The sequence below is a fragment of the Salmo salar genome, chromosome 07 (genome assembly GCF_965601325.2).
Source record: "Salmo salar chromosome 07, fSalSal1, whole genome shotgun sequence".
NCBI classification, from domain to species: Eukaryota; Metazoa; Chordata; class Actinopteri; order Salmoniformes; family Salmonidae; genus Salmo; species Salmo salar.
Window position 1 is genome coordinate 41,155,312 of NC_138297.1, and position 19,078 is coordinate 41,174,389.

The 19,078-nt window shown below is 45.8% G+C and overlaps 2 protein-coding genes across 3 annotated transcripts; both read right to left on the reverse strand.

Moving 5' to 3' along the window:
* Positions 1–224: 224 nt before the first annotated feature.
* Positions 225–9,976, reverse strand: LOC106609146 (uncharacterized). 2 transcript variants are annotated; one of them, XM_082977628.1, is made up of 12 exons: positions 8,350–9,976; positions 4,763–6,214; positions 4,412–4,497; positions 3,999–4,167; positions 2,830–2,960; positions 2,486–2,672; positions 2,111–2,170; positions 1,806–1,960; positions 1,486–1,663; positions 1,079–1,263; positions 609–808; positions 225–523 (listed from the first exon to the last, which is right to left on the reverse strand). In XM_082977628.1, the coding sequence occupies exons 1-12, from the start codon at positions 8,483–8,485 to the stop codon at positions 361–363; spliced, it is 3,102 nt and encodes a 1,033-aa protein (XP_082833754.1). In that variant the 5' UTR covers positions 8,486–9,976; the 3' UTR covers positions 225–360. The 2 variants fall into 2 exon arrangements, with proteins under 2 accessions (XP_082833754.1, XP_082833753.1); XM_082977627.1 differs by having other exon boundaries at positions 226–523; positions 609–814; positions 8,350–9,975.
* Positions 9,977–11,336: 1,360 nt separating this feature from the next.
* LOC106609149 (protein mono-ADP-ribosyltransferase PARP12) lies at positions 11,337–19,025 on the reverse strand. The gene is made up of 8 exons (XM_014207629.3): positions 18,071–19,025; positions 17,578–17,713; positions 16,163–16,427; positions 15,941–16,036; positions 14,101–14,227; positions 12,704–12,872; positions 12,219–12,339; positions 11,337–11,997 (listed from the first exon to the last, which is right to left on the reverse strand). The coding sequence occupies exons 1-8, from the start codon at positions 18,397–18,399 to the stop codon at positions 11,897–11,899; spliced, it is 1,344 nt and encodes a 447-aa protein (XP_014063104.1). The 5' UTR covers positions 18,400–19,025; the 3' UTR covers positions 11,337–11,896.
* Positions 19,026–19,078: the final 53 nt, after the last annotated feature.

Genomic DNA, 19,078 nt, shown 5'->3' on the forward strand with positions numbered 1-19,078 from the left:
TCTCCATCCTGCATTCTTTCCAGCACTCCTCTTTCCCTGTTCCCTCTCACTACCTCTTTCTCTCCTGTGGTTTCTCTCGCTCTCGCTTAGTTTTTCTCTTTGATGCAACTCCTTTAATCAGCTTCTCTCCCGCTGAGTCAGTGCATAGCTCTTTAGGACACACACACAACACACATGAACATATACACACTCTCACAATCTCTCCCTCTACCACTTATTCTCCTCTGTGTTTCAGCACGGCCGTTGTAGATAGAACAGTATACATGTAGAGATGACCTGATTCCTCGTTCTAATCTACATGACAAAGAATCCAGTTTGTTCGATCATGGTACATTTCTATCAGAATGTTATGAATAAGGCTTAAGGTAAAGAGAAAGGGGCGTGTCTCTTGCCATTCTTGGGCGTTTTGTTTCGGTGCTGTTTCCCCTCGTGGGGCGTGGCCACATGTCTGGTGGTCTCCTCTGCAGACTCTCTGCCACTCGATTGGTCGCTACCTAACGAGTCACCATCTGACGGAGACAGTCTGGCCAATCAGAGAAAAAAACTGAGGTTAGTGTGGGTTTGTGGATTAGTGTGGATGTATCCATGCTTGTGGATGTGTTACCAACCTCCCCCTACGGCGGTTAGCGCGGGCAGCCTTGGTGGAGGAGCCCTTGGATTTGGGAGTGTTGACATCCCCTCCCTTAGAGGGGGTGGCCTCTTTGATGGGCACAGGGAGGGCACCAGGCTCCTGGATCACCATGATGTCATCCTTACTGTGCTGCCCCAGGTGGAGCTTGGCGAAGTCAAACCCCTTCACAGTGGGAGCCTGTAGCTGGAGAGAGGGTGGAGAGAAAGAGAGGGGGAAGATATAGAAAGAAAGAGAGAGGGGAGACAGAAAGAGAGAGAAAGAAGGGAGAAAGAGATGGGGAGGAAAGAGGTAAAGGTGGAACAAGGAGAGATCCAAGCACATCAAGACATGTATGTATGCATGACTACAGCCTTATGCCATTCTCCTTTTGATGCAATTCCAGTCAGATCACAAATCCACAGTCACCCATGGAGGTCGACCCGCTAACCCTTCACCCCTGCCCCTGACCTTCTGTCTCTGCTGAATGGTGTTGATGGCGTCAGGCTGGAACTCCAGCTTCTCCGAGCCGCACAGTTTCCAGTAGAGGATGATGATGATGAAGATAGCCAGCAGGACAGGCACCACCACCCCCACAATCAGCCAGACACTGCTGCTCTGAGTCTCAGACGGGGGCACTGTCAGTGTCTCCACAGCTACAGAAGGCAAATACATTATGTACATATACAATCAGCTTACACTTTTATCTAAGCAATATGCTACTGTACATTAGGAAATGAGTGCAGCCAACCTACATGGGCTTACATTGTGAATCACTGAATAACATAAGTACTACTTATCGAAATCCACACAAGTGTGCATGCGGCCACGCGCTGGTGCGCGAACACACACTTGCGCGGTCGCATGCATAGACTCACGCTGGGCAAGGGGTCTCTGGACGCGGTGCCCCAGTACGATGGCAGCCCGTTGCAGCTCCAGGCGGTTGAGGGTGGCAGCGGTGGCATCAGCAGGAACTCTCTCCCCCCCTGGTCCCTCCACGAAATACACCACTTCCAGAGAACGCCCTGAACCTGCCAGTCTCGACACACGCACCACCTGGAGATAACACCATGGAGTCAGTGTGTGTGTCTGTGTGTGTGTGTGTGTAGTGTGTGGGTGAGTACAGCATGTGCATGTGGTAAGGATGCTACAAACAGCACCCATAGTGGGTGCGAGAGTGTATAAGTGTGTCGTTTACCTGTAAGCTGTTGTTACCCACGGCCGTGGATCTCTTCCAGCGGGGTCGTTGACTCCCCTCCCCCAGCCCTTCCTCCAGCAGCAGGGCCAGACGGCGCTCCAGACGAGCCTTGAAGCTCCGCTCAGTCACAGTCTGCTCCTGGACACCCAGTAACACTGCAATACACACACACACGCGCAACACTAATGCACTTCTCAAAAACGGCCGTCATGACTGCAACACATAAACACATTCATGCTGCTCTAGCACGGTCATTCTCTCAATATTGAGCTTAAGGCTGAAAGTCCCGAAGCTGAAATTCGTACCTGTGCGGACCCAGGAGGAGCGTAGATGGTGAGAAACGTTTAGCTCGGGGTAGTGGAAGGCTGGGGAGACACACACAGGATAGAGAAGATCAGGTTAGTCACTGTTGTCTGTGGGGTGAGTAACTCCTTTAGAATGGGTGTGTGTGGGAGTACAATATATGCATATGGTCAGGATGCTACAAACGGCACCCAGGTGTGAGAGTGTATAAGTGTGTGTGTGTGCGTGTGTGTGTGTGTGTGTGTGCGCGTCTGTGTGTTCGCGCATGTGTCTGTGTGTCCTGGCGTCCGTGTGTGTGTGTGGGATAGTAACTGGTGTATAGATGGGGGGTGTGTGGGGTGTCAGTGAGGGGTAGATGAGATGTGTGTGTGACTTACGTTCGGCGATCTGCAGCACGGGGAAGCCCAGGTAGAAGCTGAACTCCACCGTGCTTAGGTGTCTCAGGTGACCGCTGACCTCTGACCCTAACAGGTAGCCCCGCCCATCACGCAACGCAAACGTGATGTCCACCGGAACCTTCTGGTCACCCTGTGGCTTGGCCTGACCCATGGTGATGTTCAGGAGCTGGAGGTAAACACACACACACACACACACAAACACACAAACACACGTGTTACAGATTGACTCACTTTTTGATTGATCTGAATCCCTTTCCTCAGCTCCGCTGAACCTGCCCAAGTGAACGGCTTAATGCACACACCTTCACGGCTACGACTCTTACCTGTACAGTAACGTTGCCAAATTCATGTGCGCGTCTGCGTGTCTCTGTGTAGGCCATCAGCAATCCTCTCTCCACTCGCTCACTGAAGTTACACACACGCACATCCACGTGACTGGGCACAAACTGCAGCACTGAAAAACACACACATTATAGATTATCACACTGACAGTACACACACATTGTCTAATGCAGCACTAAAACGCGCGCACGCGAATGCACACACACACTAGTGATGGAAGAAATCTTTCGACTCATTTAGTTAATTTCAGTCAGTAATGCCCAGAGCACGCAGGACCCCCTACCGGCCAACGATGAACTGAAAACTCAAGTCATGATTCTACAAGCCTCTATTTCACATTGTTCACCATAGGGGTGAACATTTGTTTCCATTTGTGACAGACTTGTAAAAGTTGGATTTAAACAACGTACATTTGTAGATTGCTAGGCATACAAATACGATTATTTCTTGATATATTGAAGCGAGGTCTAGCTGTGGCCGCAACCGGGCTGGATTGGGAACGACTCATGGCGGAATGCCATGAGGGCGATAAACACAATATCGTTCCAACTGCAGCGTCCCAAAACGATTCAAATTTATTAAGCAGAGGCTGTGTAAAGTTATGGTTCTACAAAGCTGTGTCATCGCAACATTCAATAATCAATTCATTCACGAGATCAATTATCAGTTCAATTTTTCTTCTCTATACTACCTGCAACACATGATCTATTTCCATGTGCGCATGAATGACAGTTGTTGGTCGGACCACGCCTCTGGAACCTCTGAGCAGGAGGAGCGTGTATTAATCCTGCTATAGGACTCATTGCGACCAGCAAGTCAAACGAACGAGTTACTCAGAAAAACAAATCATGACACTCAAGTCAGTAAAAAGAGGCGTTCAAAAGGAAAAAAAGCATTAGAACTGCACATCACAGAGAGAGACAGAGACAGAGAGACAGAGAGAGACAGAGAGAGAGAGAGAGACAGACAGACAGACAGACAGACAGACAGACAGACAGACAGACAGACAGACAGACAGACAGACAGACAGACAGACAGACAGACAGACAGACAGACAGACAGACAGACAGACAGACAGACAGACAGACAGACAGACAGACAGACAGACAGACAGACAGACAGACAGAGAGAGAGAGAGAGAGGTTCCTACCAGAGTGTATCTGGTACTTGCGATCAGGTATGCCGTAGAGGGGTGAGACAGTGGGAAACGAGGAGGAGCCTGGTGTTGCTTGGCGCAGAGCGTTGATGACAGACATGGCGGTGAAGATCAGAGGTCCCGCCACAGCACGGAACGCAAAGCTAGACGGAGTTCTCAGGACCTGGCGGAGGGAGAGAGAGAGAGGGGGTTTGGGAGGGAAAAGAGAGCAGAGGGAGTGAGAGAGGATTGGGAGGGAGAAGAGAGCAGAGGGAGAGAGAGGATGAGAGGGGGATAGGGAAGGCAGGCATGATTGGCATTCAAGACATTTGTGAAGGGCAAATTTGCACATTCCTGCAATGCATCTCATGGCTACAAACATGCTCTTTCCCCAAAGCTTCCCCAGTGAGTATTGATAGCAGACCTACCTGCAGCTCCACTGAGCAGTTGAACTCCCTCTTCAAGATGTCCCTGACCTGGCCAAAGCCCACAGTGGAGGCAGACTTAGGCAGGACTAGGAAGAGACAGGGTTAACCTCAAACAACCTGCATTCAACCATTGCCAATGCATTCCCTGAAAACACACTCCTAAGCTATTGGCTAACCAAGGGATGTGCTCCCTTTAAACAGGTGACCATGAGATCCCAAGCACAACACATTGACAGGCCAGAGCAGTAGAGCACAGTGCAATGCATCCCCATCTACAATATTGGCATACAATTGCCTCTCATATGTGCCTCCATCTCTAGTCTACTATGAGTTCTACTGGTGTTGTCTTACCCACTCTGACCAGGTACATCTCAGGCTTGGTGACGTTACACAGGTACTGGCGTCCTGGAGGGGCCTGGACTGGGGGAGTCCAGGTGACGCTCGCCAGGGTGCCAGTGGTTGTCGTGGTAACGGTGGTTGCCTTGGTAGTGGTCGTAGGTCGATTGCCGGGGACCTCGATCACGGGTGGTGGTTTTATGGGGTCCCTCCCTGGAGGTCGCAGCATGGGGGGGCGAGCCAGGCTGGTGGTGTTAGAGGGGGGCAGTGGAGGGTGTCTGCCAGGGGTAGCTGGGGGGACTCTGGGCCGCGGAACAGGAGGCTGAGGGGGTATTCTGGAGGTGGGTCTAACTCCAGGGGTGAGGGTACCCTGACCATCCCAGAGAGTGGGTGAGAGGGTCAGGGGAGGGGTGGGACCCACTGAGGGGACAAGGGGGTGCTTGTGATCCCGGGCTGGAGGGGGCCCTGTGCTAAGGGAGGGGGACGGGGACTGAGTGTGTGTGTGGGTGTGTGTTTTTGTGGTAGCGGTGGGTGTGATGAAGAGTTTGGGGGTGGTCTTTGGGGGTGGGATGACCATTTCTCCATCTCTGTCTCTTTCCACATCTTTATCCCTCTCCCTTTCCCTCTCTCTCTCTCGTTCTCGCTCCCTTTCCCTCTCTCTCTCCCGTTCTCGCTCCCTTTCCCTCTCTCTCTCCCGTTCTCGCTCCCTTTCCCTCTCTCTCTCCCGTTCTCGCTCCCTTTCCATCTCTCTCTCCCGTTCTCGCTCTCTTTCCCTCTCTCTCTCCCGTTCTTGCTCCTTTTCCCTCTCTCTGTTCCTCTCCTCATCTCTCTCTCTGGCCAGCAGATTGGTGTAGTACTCCAGACTGTTCATATCTGGCAGCAGCAGCTCCGTGGGCTCTAGAGGAAACATGTCCCCCAGGTCATAGTCTTCTTCATCCCAGGGAGGGTATCCCTCAGGTTCAGCAGGGTGGGTGAAGGGGAGGCCCTCCCGGAGGGGGGAGGTGGGGGACGTAGAGGGTCGGAGGAGGCTGGAGGACAGGGGGAGGGTTGGGCGGGAGGGGAAGGAGGTGTCGTAGGAGGCCCCGTCGTCAGGGTCGTAGGTGTGGCTGGGCAAGGTTGTGGCTAGGGCCAGTTCCTCCCCCTCTGGGCCCATGAAGGAGAGCGTCTCCAGGTAGTCTCCGGACCCCCAGGCCTCCTCTAGGGAGGGGGCGTGCTCCCAGGGCGGGGGAGGGGTGAGGGTGGGCTGGCTGTGGGGGGGCAGAGGAGGGGGGTGACTGGGGGACAGCAGGTCCGGGGGTCTCAGGAGGAGGTGTATGCCCTGAGTTTCATCGTCCACTGAGGCAGCGTCAGCGTTACCAGGGTGACCAGTGTCTTTGGGTGGGCTGGCGCCTGGCCATCTGGAAGAGGGTGACGATGACGACCGTGATGACGACAGTGCTGCTGTCGTTCTGTTGGAGTCTACACCACCTGTGGAGAGATAAACTACAGTCACAACACATGTCCATAATGGCCCATAGTGCAGGAGCCTCTCTTGTTTCTGTAGCGTGAGGCAGCTTGATGTACAAGTACGCCCCTTGGAAAGGACACTAGTCTTTCGCAGGGCCGTGTACATGTGTGCGTGGTTAAAATGTATGTATGAACACAGCAGGCTGAGCAGAATCCCTGCTGGTGGCTGAGAGACCTAGTTAAAGCTGAGCTCCATCTAGAGAATACAACGAGCAGAGGATAGAGCCCAGCACTGATCTCACACTCTCTCTCTCTCACACACACACACACACACACACACACACACACACACACACACAGAGAGAGAGAGAGCCGACCCTAGACTTTTAGGGGCCCTAAGCGAGATTTGTTTGTGTGACCATCTCATAAGCAAAACATGCGTCTGCCCCTCTAGGTGGCAAAACAAATAAAAAAAGTTGTCATTTTAAACATTTTGACATGAGTAGAGACAGTTCTAAATACATCGTTCTGCAATTTTACACATTTTGTCATGGGGCAGAGAGAAATTGTGCAGTTTTAAAACAAATATTTTTCCTGCCATTTATACATATTTAAGGCCCGTTTCCAGCAATTCTACACATTTTGCCATGACTTATGACAGGTTAATACAATTTCTGGGTGAGTGACTAACAAAGTCAATGGGGGCCCCCTGGAGGTCAGGGCCCCTGGGCACATGCCCTGCATTTCGGTCGGTAATTCGGCCATGATTACTACAATGTTTAGACAGCTGGCTAACTAACTTACCTAGCAATTTATAAAATGTTAGCTGACATGGGCTAACTGAGTGACTGACATAAGAGGAAAACTTCTGATGCACTACCAAATTTCAAAATGGCACCTTGTGTATTATTATTCTAACTCTCAACAGTAAATTGAGACCCCGACTGTTGCTTATTTGTAGGGTCGGCCCTGCACACACAATCCTCACTCAACATGACACTGAAGAGTCTTACACGCACACAAAGGCATAGAGAAACACCCAGTTAATTTATCATAATTTTAAGCACAATATACTGTATCACAAAGCGCTATAGTACAGATGTATGATAACCATAACCAGGTCACTCTATGATTGTTACCTTAACTAAAACAGAATAAATGAACAATCTCCTTGCTCTCCCTGCTCCTCATCCATCCCCTCTCTCTCACACACACACACACACACACACACACACACACTCGGCAGTACAGTAAGTTACATTACAGCGAGCACCCTGCCACCACCTCCTCCTCCTAGCCTTGACTAGGCGCTGCCGTGCTTTGCGGCAGTGTCACGTGCTGTGTGGTGGGGAGCTCATTGGTATGCTGCAGACACAGCACACAGCTCAGAGGCATCCCAGCCAACAGCAGGATCAAATCACACACACGCACACATATTACATTGATTCAGAGAGGGAGAGTGATGGAGAGAGCAAGGGAGCAGAAAAAAGACAAAGAAATAGAATTAGAGGGGAAGAGTAATCGAGAGAGAAGAGAAAGAAAGAGCGAGAGTGCAGGAATGAAGATAGATGAGAGTAAAGACTTGTGTTTCTAAGAATATCATGCAGCACCCTTAAGTCGATCCACATGGCTTTGATGACAGTGATCCAATCAGCAGTGCTAAACATCCTTCATCACCAGGAAGTAGTCCGTCTGCCCCTGCCACACAGACCGCCCACAGATTTCTTTATTTTAAGTCAGGATATATTTGACTTGGAGTGGGTGCTTGTATGCGCCGTATGTTTGTGTGATTGTATCAGTGGGTGTGATGACCCAAGGCCAGTGAGTGGGACTGACTGAGGGATGACTGTGTGTGTAGGCATCCACTGTCCAGCTGTCCCTGACGACATAACCGAGTCACTGAGAGATGGAGGAGGATGAATGGACAGACAGAGGTAAAAGGATGGAAAGACACGAGGCGAGGAAATGGGGGTGAATATGGAAGTTGGTGGATTCAGCACCAAGGACAGCTCCAAAAGTCAAGGACAAGTCAAATACTGGCCCCATCTCTCAGTGTACCTTGATGAAACCAGGTGTGAACAGTAATTCTTATCATTCAGAGTCAAAGCCACCAGCCATCCATGCCTATGAAGGTAAGAAAATTAAATGCCAGTTACCTGCAACAGGTGAGCTTGACATCGTCATGGACACCAGCAAGGAAGCTACCAGCAGATGCGCGCAATAAATGCGCAGGCCCTGAGAGGCTCCGGGGCACATCCTCGAACCCGTGCTCATCAGGATCAGACTTTCCATGGCACGCAAGTAGTCACATCACACACGTGCGATGCCATCTCTCCTCTATCGCATCATCACTGCATGCTTTCTGGCGACCAGGAGGCCCTATATGCAAATATCTAATAATACAAATCTATATAGATAAAGGCTTGTAATAAAAATATCTTCATCGTATAGAACCAATTAATGGGTGCCTTTTTTTAACTAGGCTATTAAAGCAGTAGACAGGCTGCCTTACCAGTGTCCTGTCACATTTGATAGCTGGTTGGCTGACCCCATAATTGGGAAACTTATACTAGGCCACGTCTGCCAACAAACATCATGCATCTCACAAATCTGACAGCCATGGTGCGGTTAATTCATTGATTTATTTTTTATTAAGCCTATTTAAAATAGCCCATGAAACGGTAGGCTACAACGGATTTAGTTGCTGTATCCTAATTAACCTATAATACTGTCGGTCATGACACAATTCCCATCTTATTATCCCATCTTTATCATTACGACACCTCGTCTAGTGGACATTTTTACATTTTCCCACAGTATGCCTACACTTTCGCAGAAATATACAAATTGATACATTTTAGTGATAAAAAAGGGCGGCAAGCGCGAGCTGTTAATAGCACAAATTTTGAAGCCTTTTTATTAAGACTGAACGCTGTCAATCGGCTGATAATATTTAACTAACCTACGTGTAAACTGAAAGAACAGGAAAAAGCCTAATCCAAATCTCTCCAACACACAAACTGTTAGCCTACAGCAGTCGCCGCATTTCTTTCTTTCCATAGCCTATTTTTTCACAGAGATGTGATGGAGCCTACCTGCCATCCAGGAGATGCGGTACAGGCGCGTCACGCATCTCCCTGGCCCATGCGGCCGCGCGCTCACCGGCAAGGAGACAGAACGAACAAATGTACTATGTTGCAAAATGCAGAACCTAAAAACCATTTTTTTTTTCGTTTGAAAAATAACTCCCAATGTCGCCAGTAATTATTGAATCTGTTCGCGGCCGACCGCTTGAACGTAAGCCGCGCCGTGTTCATACATTTTGATCATCTCGCCGTGAAACGTCACACACTCGAGCGCCCATCACTGGAGAACCTGAGATTCTAGACACGTCTGAGTATCATACTGTCCGCATCGAATAGGAATTTGTCATTGCGCCTGTAATTCACAGTCCATAATACCCAAACATGACATTCGATTCTACACACAAATCATGAGCACGCCATTATTGGGTTTATTCTTGGGAGGCGCGCATCGGTTGGATGATTTTGCAGCAGAGCGTTCGCTGCAACACCCCTGGCATTCCTCAAATGCGTGTGCCAACATACCTGGTCATTGGCTGGGAGAATGCCACTCAAAATACCGGTTAACTTGTCCTTATTAATACAAGGCATAGGCCCTTGTGAATCATGGATCTATATCAGGGGTTCTTAAACTTTTTCAGCCTGGGACCCAAATTAGAAATTCTGTGTTTTCCTGGGACCCAAGCATTGGAAAATATGCAACTATACGTAAATATTGGAACATTTAATTGCCCTTATGCCTAAAAAAAATGCAATATAGACAAAAACAAATAATGAAATACCCATAAATATATTTTCATGTTTTTTTTTCCCCACATTAAAAACACTCTCTTACATACCTGTCTAGATTGGAACTGTTGCTGTTAAAATACAATAAATAATTTCATTCTGAACTGGAATAAACGGATTGATCCCATCACACAGATGTATAACAGAACACACACACCCAGGCTTTTTGATCGTGCAACCCTAAGTAACAGTACAGATTTAAAAAAATCTGTCCTACTGTACATCTTAATGTATAAATGATTGTTGATAGAAAGTCTAGGTTGGAACTGTAGCTCTTAAAATACATTTTTTTTTATTCTAAACTGGAATAAACTGATGTATCACCTAACACATATGTAGACCAGAAAACACAGTCCTAATGAGAGGTATTAGCTGTGTAACGTTACAAGGGATGGGACTTTTTTTAAAGAGAAACTCCCTACTACTATGAGAGATAGTACTCCCTTATTTCTGCTTATCATCACCTGTTATAACATGTCTTGCTAGTTGACTTTTCCACTTTCGAAGCACGGTCTCCTGAAGCATTCTGCCCTGTTCTGAAATAACTCCTTGGGTTTACTGTCATGTGCCTGGATGTTTGGTCAGGACGTGTCGTTTTAATAATTGGTTCGTTTCGAGAAACCCATTACTAAGCACTTCCCCACACAAAACACATTGTGAGTGCTCCTCGTTATTTCTCAAAGTTTGTATGAAAGAGACAAAAAGTAATCACTGTATTTGCGTTTCATGACAATTGAGCTCAGTCAGAACTGGTGGCTAGCACGAGTCCATTTCACTACAGCGTGAGTGATGGCGAGCGGGAATAACAAGTCAATGGCTTGAACGACAGCGCTGCAGGGTGTGGGTCGCGGAGTGATCTTCAAGAAAACTGCTGAAAAAAAAGATCCGGTAAACAGCGAAGCACATGGGCATCTCCCTCTACAACCTCCCCAAACTGAGCAGAGACTGCTGATAAGCAGAGAGTAGAGACTGCTGATAAGCAGAGAGCAGTGACTGCTGATAAGCAGAGAGCATAGTTGCACTTGGCCAAATTAATTCAATTCATGAAATATTTATACATTTACGTCGCGACCCATCCGCGACCCATACTTTAAGAAACGCTGATCTATATGGTTTTCATTTAGAATATTTGGGCCAAATGATGTTCATAATAAGGCTTCTGTGTAAATAATTATGTTAAATATGGGGAGACATGAAAATGAGTCTGAGTATGGTCTTGAATAACAGAAAATAGACATGTAGAAAAACTATTCCACAAATAAACATGCCAGACCAGTCTATAGTTTTATTATCACATCTTTATCTTTACATAAATATAGAGATGCATGCTAGGAAATAGAGTTATATACTAGACTTCGATTAACTCAAAACGTGATAGGTATTCAAAATGTTAAAATGTACAGAAAAATGTAAATACTTCCTCATTTGTCTACAGTCAGACATTTTGTACATAAAAGACAAGTTGTATTTAGGTATTGATACTTGATTACAGGAAACGTAAAAACAGACACCATCTGAGGGCACCCGGTTTTCCAATGAGCAAAAAAAAAGTAATATGCAAAGAAAATGCATATTATATCAGTAACATTATTTGAAATTAGCAACACATTGTGATTTCCTGTTGCTGGCTCTTCATGGCAGTGCCAGGTAGTCATCCCTGTGGTATTGAGTGACTTACATACCGTGTTGTATTAGGGTGACTGTCAGCCAGTCCAATTTATCCCCACTCACCAGATCCAGAGTAAAGGTACTCCATTCATTCAGAGAGGAACAGATCTGCCCATTTATTCCTCCTCTTTATTTTCTCTCTCTCTCACCCTTCTCTCTCTCTCTACAGTGCAGTCTTGTTCTCCACTTCCATGATAGAGATGAAGCGTGGTCGGCGACGCACCCTCCTCTTGGTGTTGTGTTTGGGGTTCCGCTGGTACATGTCTGCAGGAAGGTTTGAAAGTGGAGGACAAGTTGATGAGGAGAGGGGCAGAGGCGATGAGGGTAGGGAAGAGAAAGGAAGGGTACCAAAAAAAAAAGAGGAGAGATCAAAGATGAATGACACCTCGTCCTGGTCACTGTATGTTTTGATATAAACATATTGATCGGGTTTATTTCAACTATTTCAGTGCAGGTGTATGTTGGGGATGTACTAAGAGCTTTACCTTGAAAACTGAGGGAGTAGCTGCGGTGACCTTTCATAATGGTGACCTCAGCAGATCCGTCTGCCAGGTACGCTTCCTCCAGCTCCCGGGACGAGAGGGATGTCATACGCTGTTTATCGTCCTGACCGCAAGACAACCGCAACACCACCACATACTTAGGCCGGGATTCAATCCAAGGCATTTTATAGAGTAGCACACTGGACAGCCGACAATGCAACTTTTAATGCTAATTTCCCGACGTTCGCCGGAGATAGAATTAACGGGAAACACTGCACGTGTCGGCTCATGCTAAATTAAAACTCAAGAGTAATGAGCTGCTCTATAGAGCGCCTGGCATTGAATCCAAGCTCTTATCAATACCGAATGCTCTTTAACCGTAACTCAACCACAACAGCACCACTACTTAACATCACAGAATCCTCACATCCATATCTCAAATGTCAACCGCAAAACTCATTGCCTCCCATTTTTTCCTCCAGACTCACAGGTCTTCCAAACTCAATCCAGTTCTCGTGGTCGCCCTTGTAGTACCACAGCCACTCAGTGGTCAGGATGTAGTGAGCCGGCTTTGTTACCGAGGAAACCGTGGAGAGGCGCCGCACGGGGTCCGACTCCTGTGTCATCGTTAGGAAGTCTACTGGCCGAGATCCTGGACTGAGAGAGCGAGAGAGATGTTCATGGATTATTTTCATTTTACAGTCAGACTTTACGGGATGTTGCCTGTAAAAAAAAATATCTGCAAATGTTTTTTAGAACCCAATTCATACAGTCCAATTTTTACCACATTCTTGCTTGGATAAGCCTTTTATATATACTGTGCACATGCCGGCAAGTTTAAGAGAGAGTACATGTGGGCCGATGTGGGTGGACGTCAGTGGCGGTCGATGCCGTTTAAGATGAGGGAGGACGATTTTTTATTTTATGAGTATTAGCCAAATATAGCCTACAGAAAATCACACTGATTAAGACAAGTCAAAATATTTTGGTCAGGTAGAACAAGGATACTAAATGACTGCAAGAGCAAAATAATCCACTTGTTTAGCTACTTCACATACTGGCAAAATGTTCTGATCTGTGCTAATAAATGAGCCAACTAGACAAGATGATCACGAGCAGCACTCACCTCAATTTAGCTAACATTTCCACAGCCTAATTGTAGCCTAACCAATATCCAAACGGAGATTCAGTGAAAATAAAAATCTGACATTGATTGATTTATCAAGAGTCCCCACGCTTGTCTCAAAGCCGTGCAAAACGGTGCTGAAATAGTTCACTACACACGGGTAGGCTATGCTTCAAATGTAGTATAACAATTTGATGACTTTCGGAGTTTCAGTAAGCAACAATTTGATGCCTTCAATTGCATTAGCCTACTTTATTCCAATATGTTCATCATTCAGTGATATTTACTCCCAAAGTAATTATTTATAGATCCATGCAGTTGTGGTTAAGAAAACAGTTAATGTAGTGGGTTATGCGAAGAGATGGGTGAAGTGACATGCCTCGCAAAGTTTAGAACTGCCAGGAAGAAAGTAGTAAGGGCGCTGCCTAGCAACCATCATTGGTCCATTGTTGATATAGTCCCAAAATGTTTTGCATGTCAGAAATCAAGTTTTCAAGATACATAACTTTCAAAATACAAAAATACAGACAGTATTTTGAGTGGAATTTTCCTTTAAGAGCATAGTGCGTGCCAATGCCGCCTCAGCATTACAGCTACATTTCATACTAAGCCATAGGCAGAACTTTACCGCAATCATGACTAGGTCGGTTCGCGGAAATAAAAGTTAGAGGGATGCTAAAGTTGGCGGGAAAACATATTGGTTTGAAAAGGTGCATAAGAGTCCACTTTCAACTTTAGTGGACTGTGGTGAACCCTGACCTGTGTGTGTTCCGGGGATCACAGAAGGCTCTCTCGATGTCCTCAGTGTGATGCAGGTGTATCCAGTCGTTCCCATCAAACACCTCCCACTTATAGGGCAGGTTAAAATGCACACAGAGACACTGGTCTGGGCACACAAATGCATTACACAAACAAGCATGCGAGAACCACATCCAAACATACCAAAAGCATAGAAATATACCAACAGCGGAGCATCAAGTCTAGGTCCAAAAGGCTCCTTAACAGCTTCCACACCCAAGCTATAAGACTGCTGAACAATTAATCAAATGCCCACCCGGACTATTTGCATTGACCTCCCCCCACCCTTTGTTTTTACACTGCTGCTACTCGGTGTTTATTAGAATAATAGTGAAGACATCAAAACTATGAAATAACACATATGGAATCATGTAGTAACCAAAAAAATTGTTAAATAAAATCAAAATATATTTTAGATTTTTCAAAGTAGCCACCCTTTGCCTTGACAGCTTTGCACACATTGCATTCTCTCAACCAGCTTCACAAGGAATGCTTTTCCAACAGTTTTGAAGTGTCACCAGCAAAGCACCCCCACACCTCCTACTCCATGCTTCACGGTGGGAACCACACACGCAGAGATCATCCATTCACCTACTCTACGTCTCACTAAGACATTGCGGTTGGAACAAAAAATCTTGAATTTGGACTCATCAGACCAAAGGACAGCTTTCCACCGGTCTAATGTCCATTGCTCGTGTTTATTGGCCCAAGCAAGTCTCCTCTTCTCATTGGTGTCCTTTAGTAGTGGTTTCTTTGCAGCAATTCAACCATGAAGGACTGATTCACGCAGTCTCCTCTGAACAGTTGATGTTGAGATATGTCTGTTACTTGAACTCTGTGAAGCATTTATTTGGGCTGCAATCTGAGGTGCAGTTAACTCTAATGAACTTAACCTCTGCAGCAGAAGTAACTCTGGGTGTTTCTTTCCTGTGGTGGCCCTCATGAGAGCCAGTTTCATCATAGCGCTTGATGGGTTTTGCGACTGCCTTGAAACTTTCAAAGTTCTTGACAGTTTCCGGATTAACTGACCTTCATGTCAAAGTAATGACGGACTGTCGTTTCTCCTTGCTTATTTGAGCTGTTCTTGCCATAATATGGACTTGGTGTTTTACCAAATAGGGCTATCTTCTGTATACCACCCCTACCTTGTCACAACACATCTGATTGGCTCAAGCACATTAAGAAGGAAAGAAATTCCAGAAATTAACAAGGCACACCTGTTAATTGAAATGCATTCCAGGTGACTACCTCATGAAGGCGGTTGAAAGAATGCCAAGAGTGTGCAAAGTTGTCATCAAGGCAAACGGTGGCTACTTTGAACAATCTCAAATATAAAATATATTTTGATTTGTTTAACACTTTTTTGGTTACTACATGATTCTATGTGTTATTTCATAGTTTTTATGTCTTCACTATTATTCTACAATGTAGAAAATAGTAAAAATAAAGAAAAACCCTGGAATGAGTAGGTGTCCAAACTTTTGACTGGTACTGTACATGTACATCTAACCTCGACTAACCTGTACCCACGCACATTGACTCGGTACCATCTGTATATAGCCTCCTCCTTATTAATATTATGTAATTTTGTGTTACTTTTTATTTCATTTTTGACTTTAGTTTATTTAGTAAATGTTTTCTTAACGGCATTTCATGAACTGCATTGTTGGTTAACGGCTTGTAAAGTAAGCATTTCAGGGTAAGGTCTACACCTGTTACATTCTGCACATGTGACAAATAAAACTTGATTTGAACAGGCAAAAATACATAAAAACATAACATCAAGTAGAAGAGAGCTCACCCTGGAATCTACAGTTCCTGCGTATGAAATGCAGACAAATCTCCTTCCTGTCCTCTTTCTTGATCACAGGCCTGGAGACCAGCTCACCTACACGCTCTGATACACACATATACAGAGAGATTATACACGTACTGCAGATCAGGCCAAGAGAACAGCTCAGTTGCATAAATACTGCAGATCAAGCCAAAAGAACACACACACTCCAGGTGAGGGATTCCATACCTTTAGCATTGTAGGGAGTAGTGGGTGTGTTGAGGCGGTGGAGGTTCTGGTAAACGAAAGGCAGGTCGTTGATGATGTCACTGCTGAGGCCCCTCTCCTCTAGCATGCGACGGCCATGCTGGTCGATGACGTGCTGCCTCTTGCACTTAGGCCCGAACATGCAGTTGTCCTGCACAAAGTGCATGCACATGTGCACCTTGGTGCAGCCATCCCTGAAGGTACATGCGCCGTGGGGCCCGGAGGCCTTGTTGTAGTGAGAGCACACCTGATGTCAGGAACACACAGCAACAATGTCAGAGACAATCATTGTGGCAAGGCAGTCACACATAGCCAACCAGAGAGGGGCTGGGCCAAGCAGTTGCCTTTAGAATACATGGTCATCGTCAAAATGATCTAACCTCGCACACCAAGAAGTTCTACTTTACCTCTTTGGGTAACGAATACTTCACGGGGACAAACCCACATCAACAGCGTAAGTTTTTATATTTCCTTTTTTTGTATTCTTAAAAAAAATATAAAAATCTTTATTTGGTCTTTTTTTTTTTTTTTTTTTTTTTTTTACATATTTTTTTTTTTTGCACACAAGAAGTCCCACAGGTCCAAGGTGTCTTCATCTCAGATGACTCTTCTCCGACATTGGGCTTTAGGCTGGACGTGGTGGTATTTGTAGTGTTTTTTTGTTTTGTCTTTTAAACATTTTCATCAATTTACTGTGATATTTGTTTAGACTGGATGAGCCAACATTACTCTTGGAAAACTGAACACGTTTTTTCCCTTTTTTTTGGTTGAGAAACTTGTTTGTGGCTCCGAGGAGGCTCCGAGGCCTCCATATAGTTGTCCAATCAGATTACAGGTGCATCTGGTTCGGTGAGGTATCGTCCAAGCAGTGTGCAGGATTCACTTCTCACTGAACCTGCCTATAATCTCATCCAGAATTCCCTTCACTGGAATGCCAGGATGTAAGCTACTCCTGTCCTTCCCTCTTTGGGGAGATAGAATGAGTAAGAGAGAAAAAGAATGAGAGAAAAAGAGAGAAAGATTGAGGAGGTCTACGCCTTCTAACCATGAGCTCGTACACAAAGAGCACTGCTATACTCCCTTAGGGCAGAAACCTGTAATGCAGAAACATCCCACATTTTACTTAAGGGAGAAAGACTTCATGGATCAAGAGAGGCAAATTCACATACAAAGAGAGCATGAGACACAGCATTGCATTTCTACTGTATTCATCTAAGGGAGAAAGGGTATATGAAAGTCTACAGGGGCGTAGGGAGAGATGCTAGGGATTGGAACTGGCTCATTTCTTAATGGACACCGCCAGGCCTTGGTAAGGCTCCATCCAGGTGTGTAGTGGGGTTCTAGTCAGTAGTGGAGCGGCTTGTGCTGTATATTCTCTGTGTGTGTTTGTGTGTTACCTCCGGCAGCAGGGCGGGATCATTCTGCAGCAGTAAAAGGAACAAGTCATCCTCGTGCAGCTCATGCAGAGTGCACTCCCTCAGGAGAGTGTAGTTATGCTCCGAACGCACGTCATGTGAGAACTTGCACTGTTTCCTACAGAGAGAACAGCACACAGACAGACCAGAGTGGAGTAGGTAAACAGACAGGAATGTACCATAAAGACATCAAGCATAATTTTGCTTTTGTGTAGGCTACTGAAAACTTATTATCATGATATGCCTTGTTCCAAATCAATGAATTTAAGGAACCATAGGCAATTCTGATGATAATAATAAATGTGCTACCACTACTTTACACACATTCGTGTACTAGACTAGAGGATGCAGGTGTTATTTGTCCAAATTGATCAATACAGAATAAAAGGGGCGTAATAGCTATCTCATCTATGCTGCAGCTAGCTAGCCACTCTACCTTGTAAAAATTACTCACCGCGGTCGAGGTTTCTCTTACCTGCCTTTCCCAAATCTACAGTTTCCATAAACAAAATATTTGCAAAGGTGAAGGTCCTGGCAATCTCTGCAATCTTGTTTAGTGTAATTTTTGCATAGTCGCAGCGACGTTTTGGCGACAATCACACAGTCAGTTCCCCATTCGTCCGTTCTCTCTCGGTTCCGCACCACAACAAACCGAGAACACTTCTTTACAATGTACCAAAAGTCGTCCTCAGTTATTTCAACACGCTGGAATACTTTCCTGTGCAATTGCTGGAAGGCCAGGGAACCTTTGTTGCTGCATAATATACTGGTGGCATGATTAATTACTCTGGAGTAACTAGACATTGTTGGTGCCTTGCGGATGAGAAGGCGGAAGCAGAAAACCAGCAACAGATTGGCAGTGCTAGTAGCTCTACTTTCTCAACGCAGGGGCGATCGCGTTCAACTCAGAGCCTCACAGAAATGCAATGGAGATTGTCGCCCCGTTGTGGATAAAAGTGGAAAGTGTTCTAAATATCAAGCATTCTATTTTCAATAATGTGTTATCAATAAGCCACACATGAATTAGATTTTCCCCCGATATTATACTATTGATAAAAAATATTGGTCCTTGTGGTGTAATTTTTCCCTCTCTCTTTGGGTCTGTGGTCACTGATTATTTCATCCATCTGTGAATGATTAACAGTGTGAGAGATGATGTGCTTAGTGCTATCCAGTACCCTTGTTAACCTTAACAATAACCCTTACCTAACCCTAACCTTCTTCTTCTTGCTGTGTGGCAAAAATGTGCGGTGTCAAGTTTTAGCAGAGGAATATTTTTCTAGAGTATTGAAAACAGTCGTTGATGTTTGACGTCAAATGCTGCTAACACTCACCCCAGAAAATCTGAAGTGTGTTCAAGGATACTTTAACAGACAAATTAAGTCACATTGAGTGGTCTTGTAAGGTAAATCAATATGGTTTTTCGTTCTCATGGCAAAGGGGTGGCATGACACGCCCTACAACTTGGTAAGTACTTAAATAT

Excerpts from the sequence above, each read along its gene's own strand:
- LOC106609149 (XM_014207629.3), bottom strand. The coding sequence starts at position 18,399 with ATGTCTAGTTACTCCAGAGTAATTAATCATGCCACCAGTATATTATGC. Across the intron at positions 16,428-17,577 it reads ATCCCGCCCTGCTGCCGGAG|GTGTGCTCTCACTACAACAA; the intron begins GTAACACACAAA and ends TCCTGACATCAG. Across the intron at positions 11,998-12,218 it reads CTACTCCCTCAGTTTTCAAG|ACATGTACCAGCGGAACCCC; the intron begins GTAAAGCTCTTA and ends ACCTTCCTGCAG.
- LOC106609146 (XM_082977627.1), bottom strand. The coding sequence starts at position 8,485 with ATGGAAAGTCTGATCCTGATGAGCACGGGTTCGAGGATGTGCCCCGGA. Across the intron at positions 4,168-4,411 it reads ACTGCTCAGTGGAGCTGCAG|GTCCTGAGAACTCCGTCTAG; the intron begins GTAGGTCTGCTA and ends TCCCTCCGCCAG. Across the intron at positions 2,171-2,485 it reads CGTGCTGCAGATCGCCGAAC|CCTTCCACTACCCCGAGCTA; the intron begins GTAAGTCACACA and ends GTGTCTCCCCAG.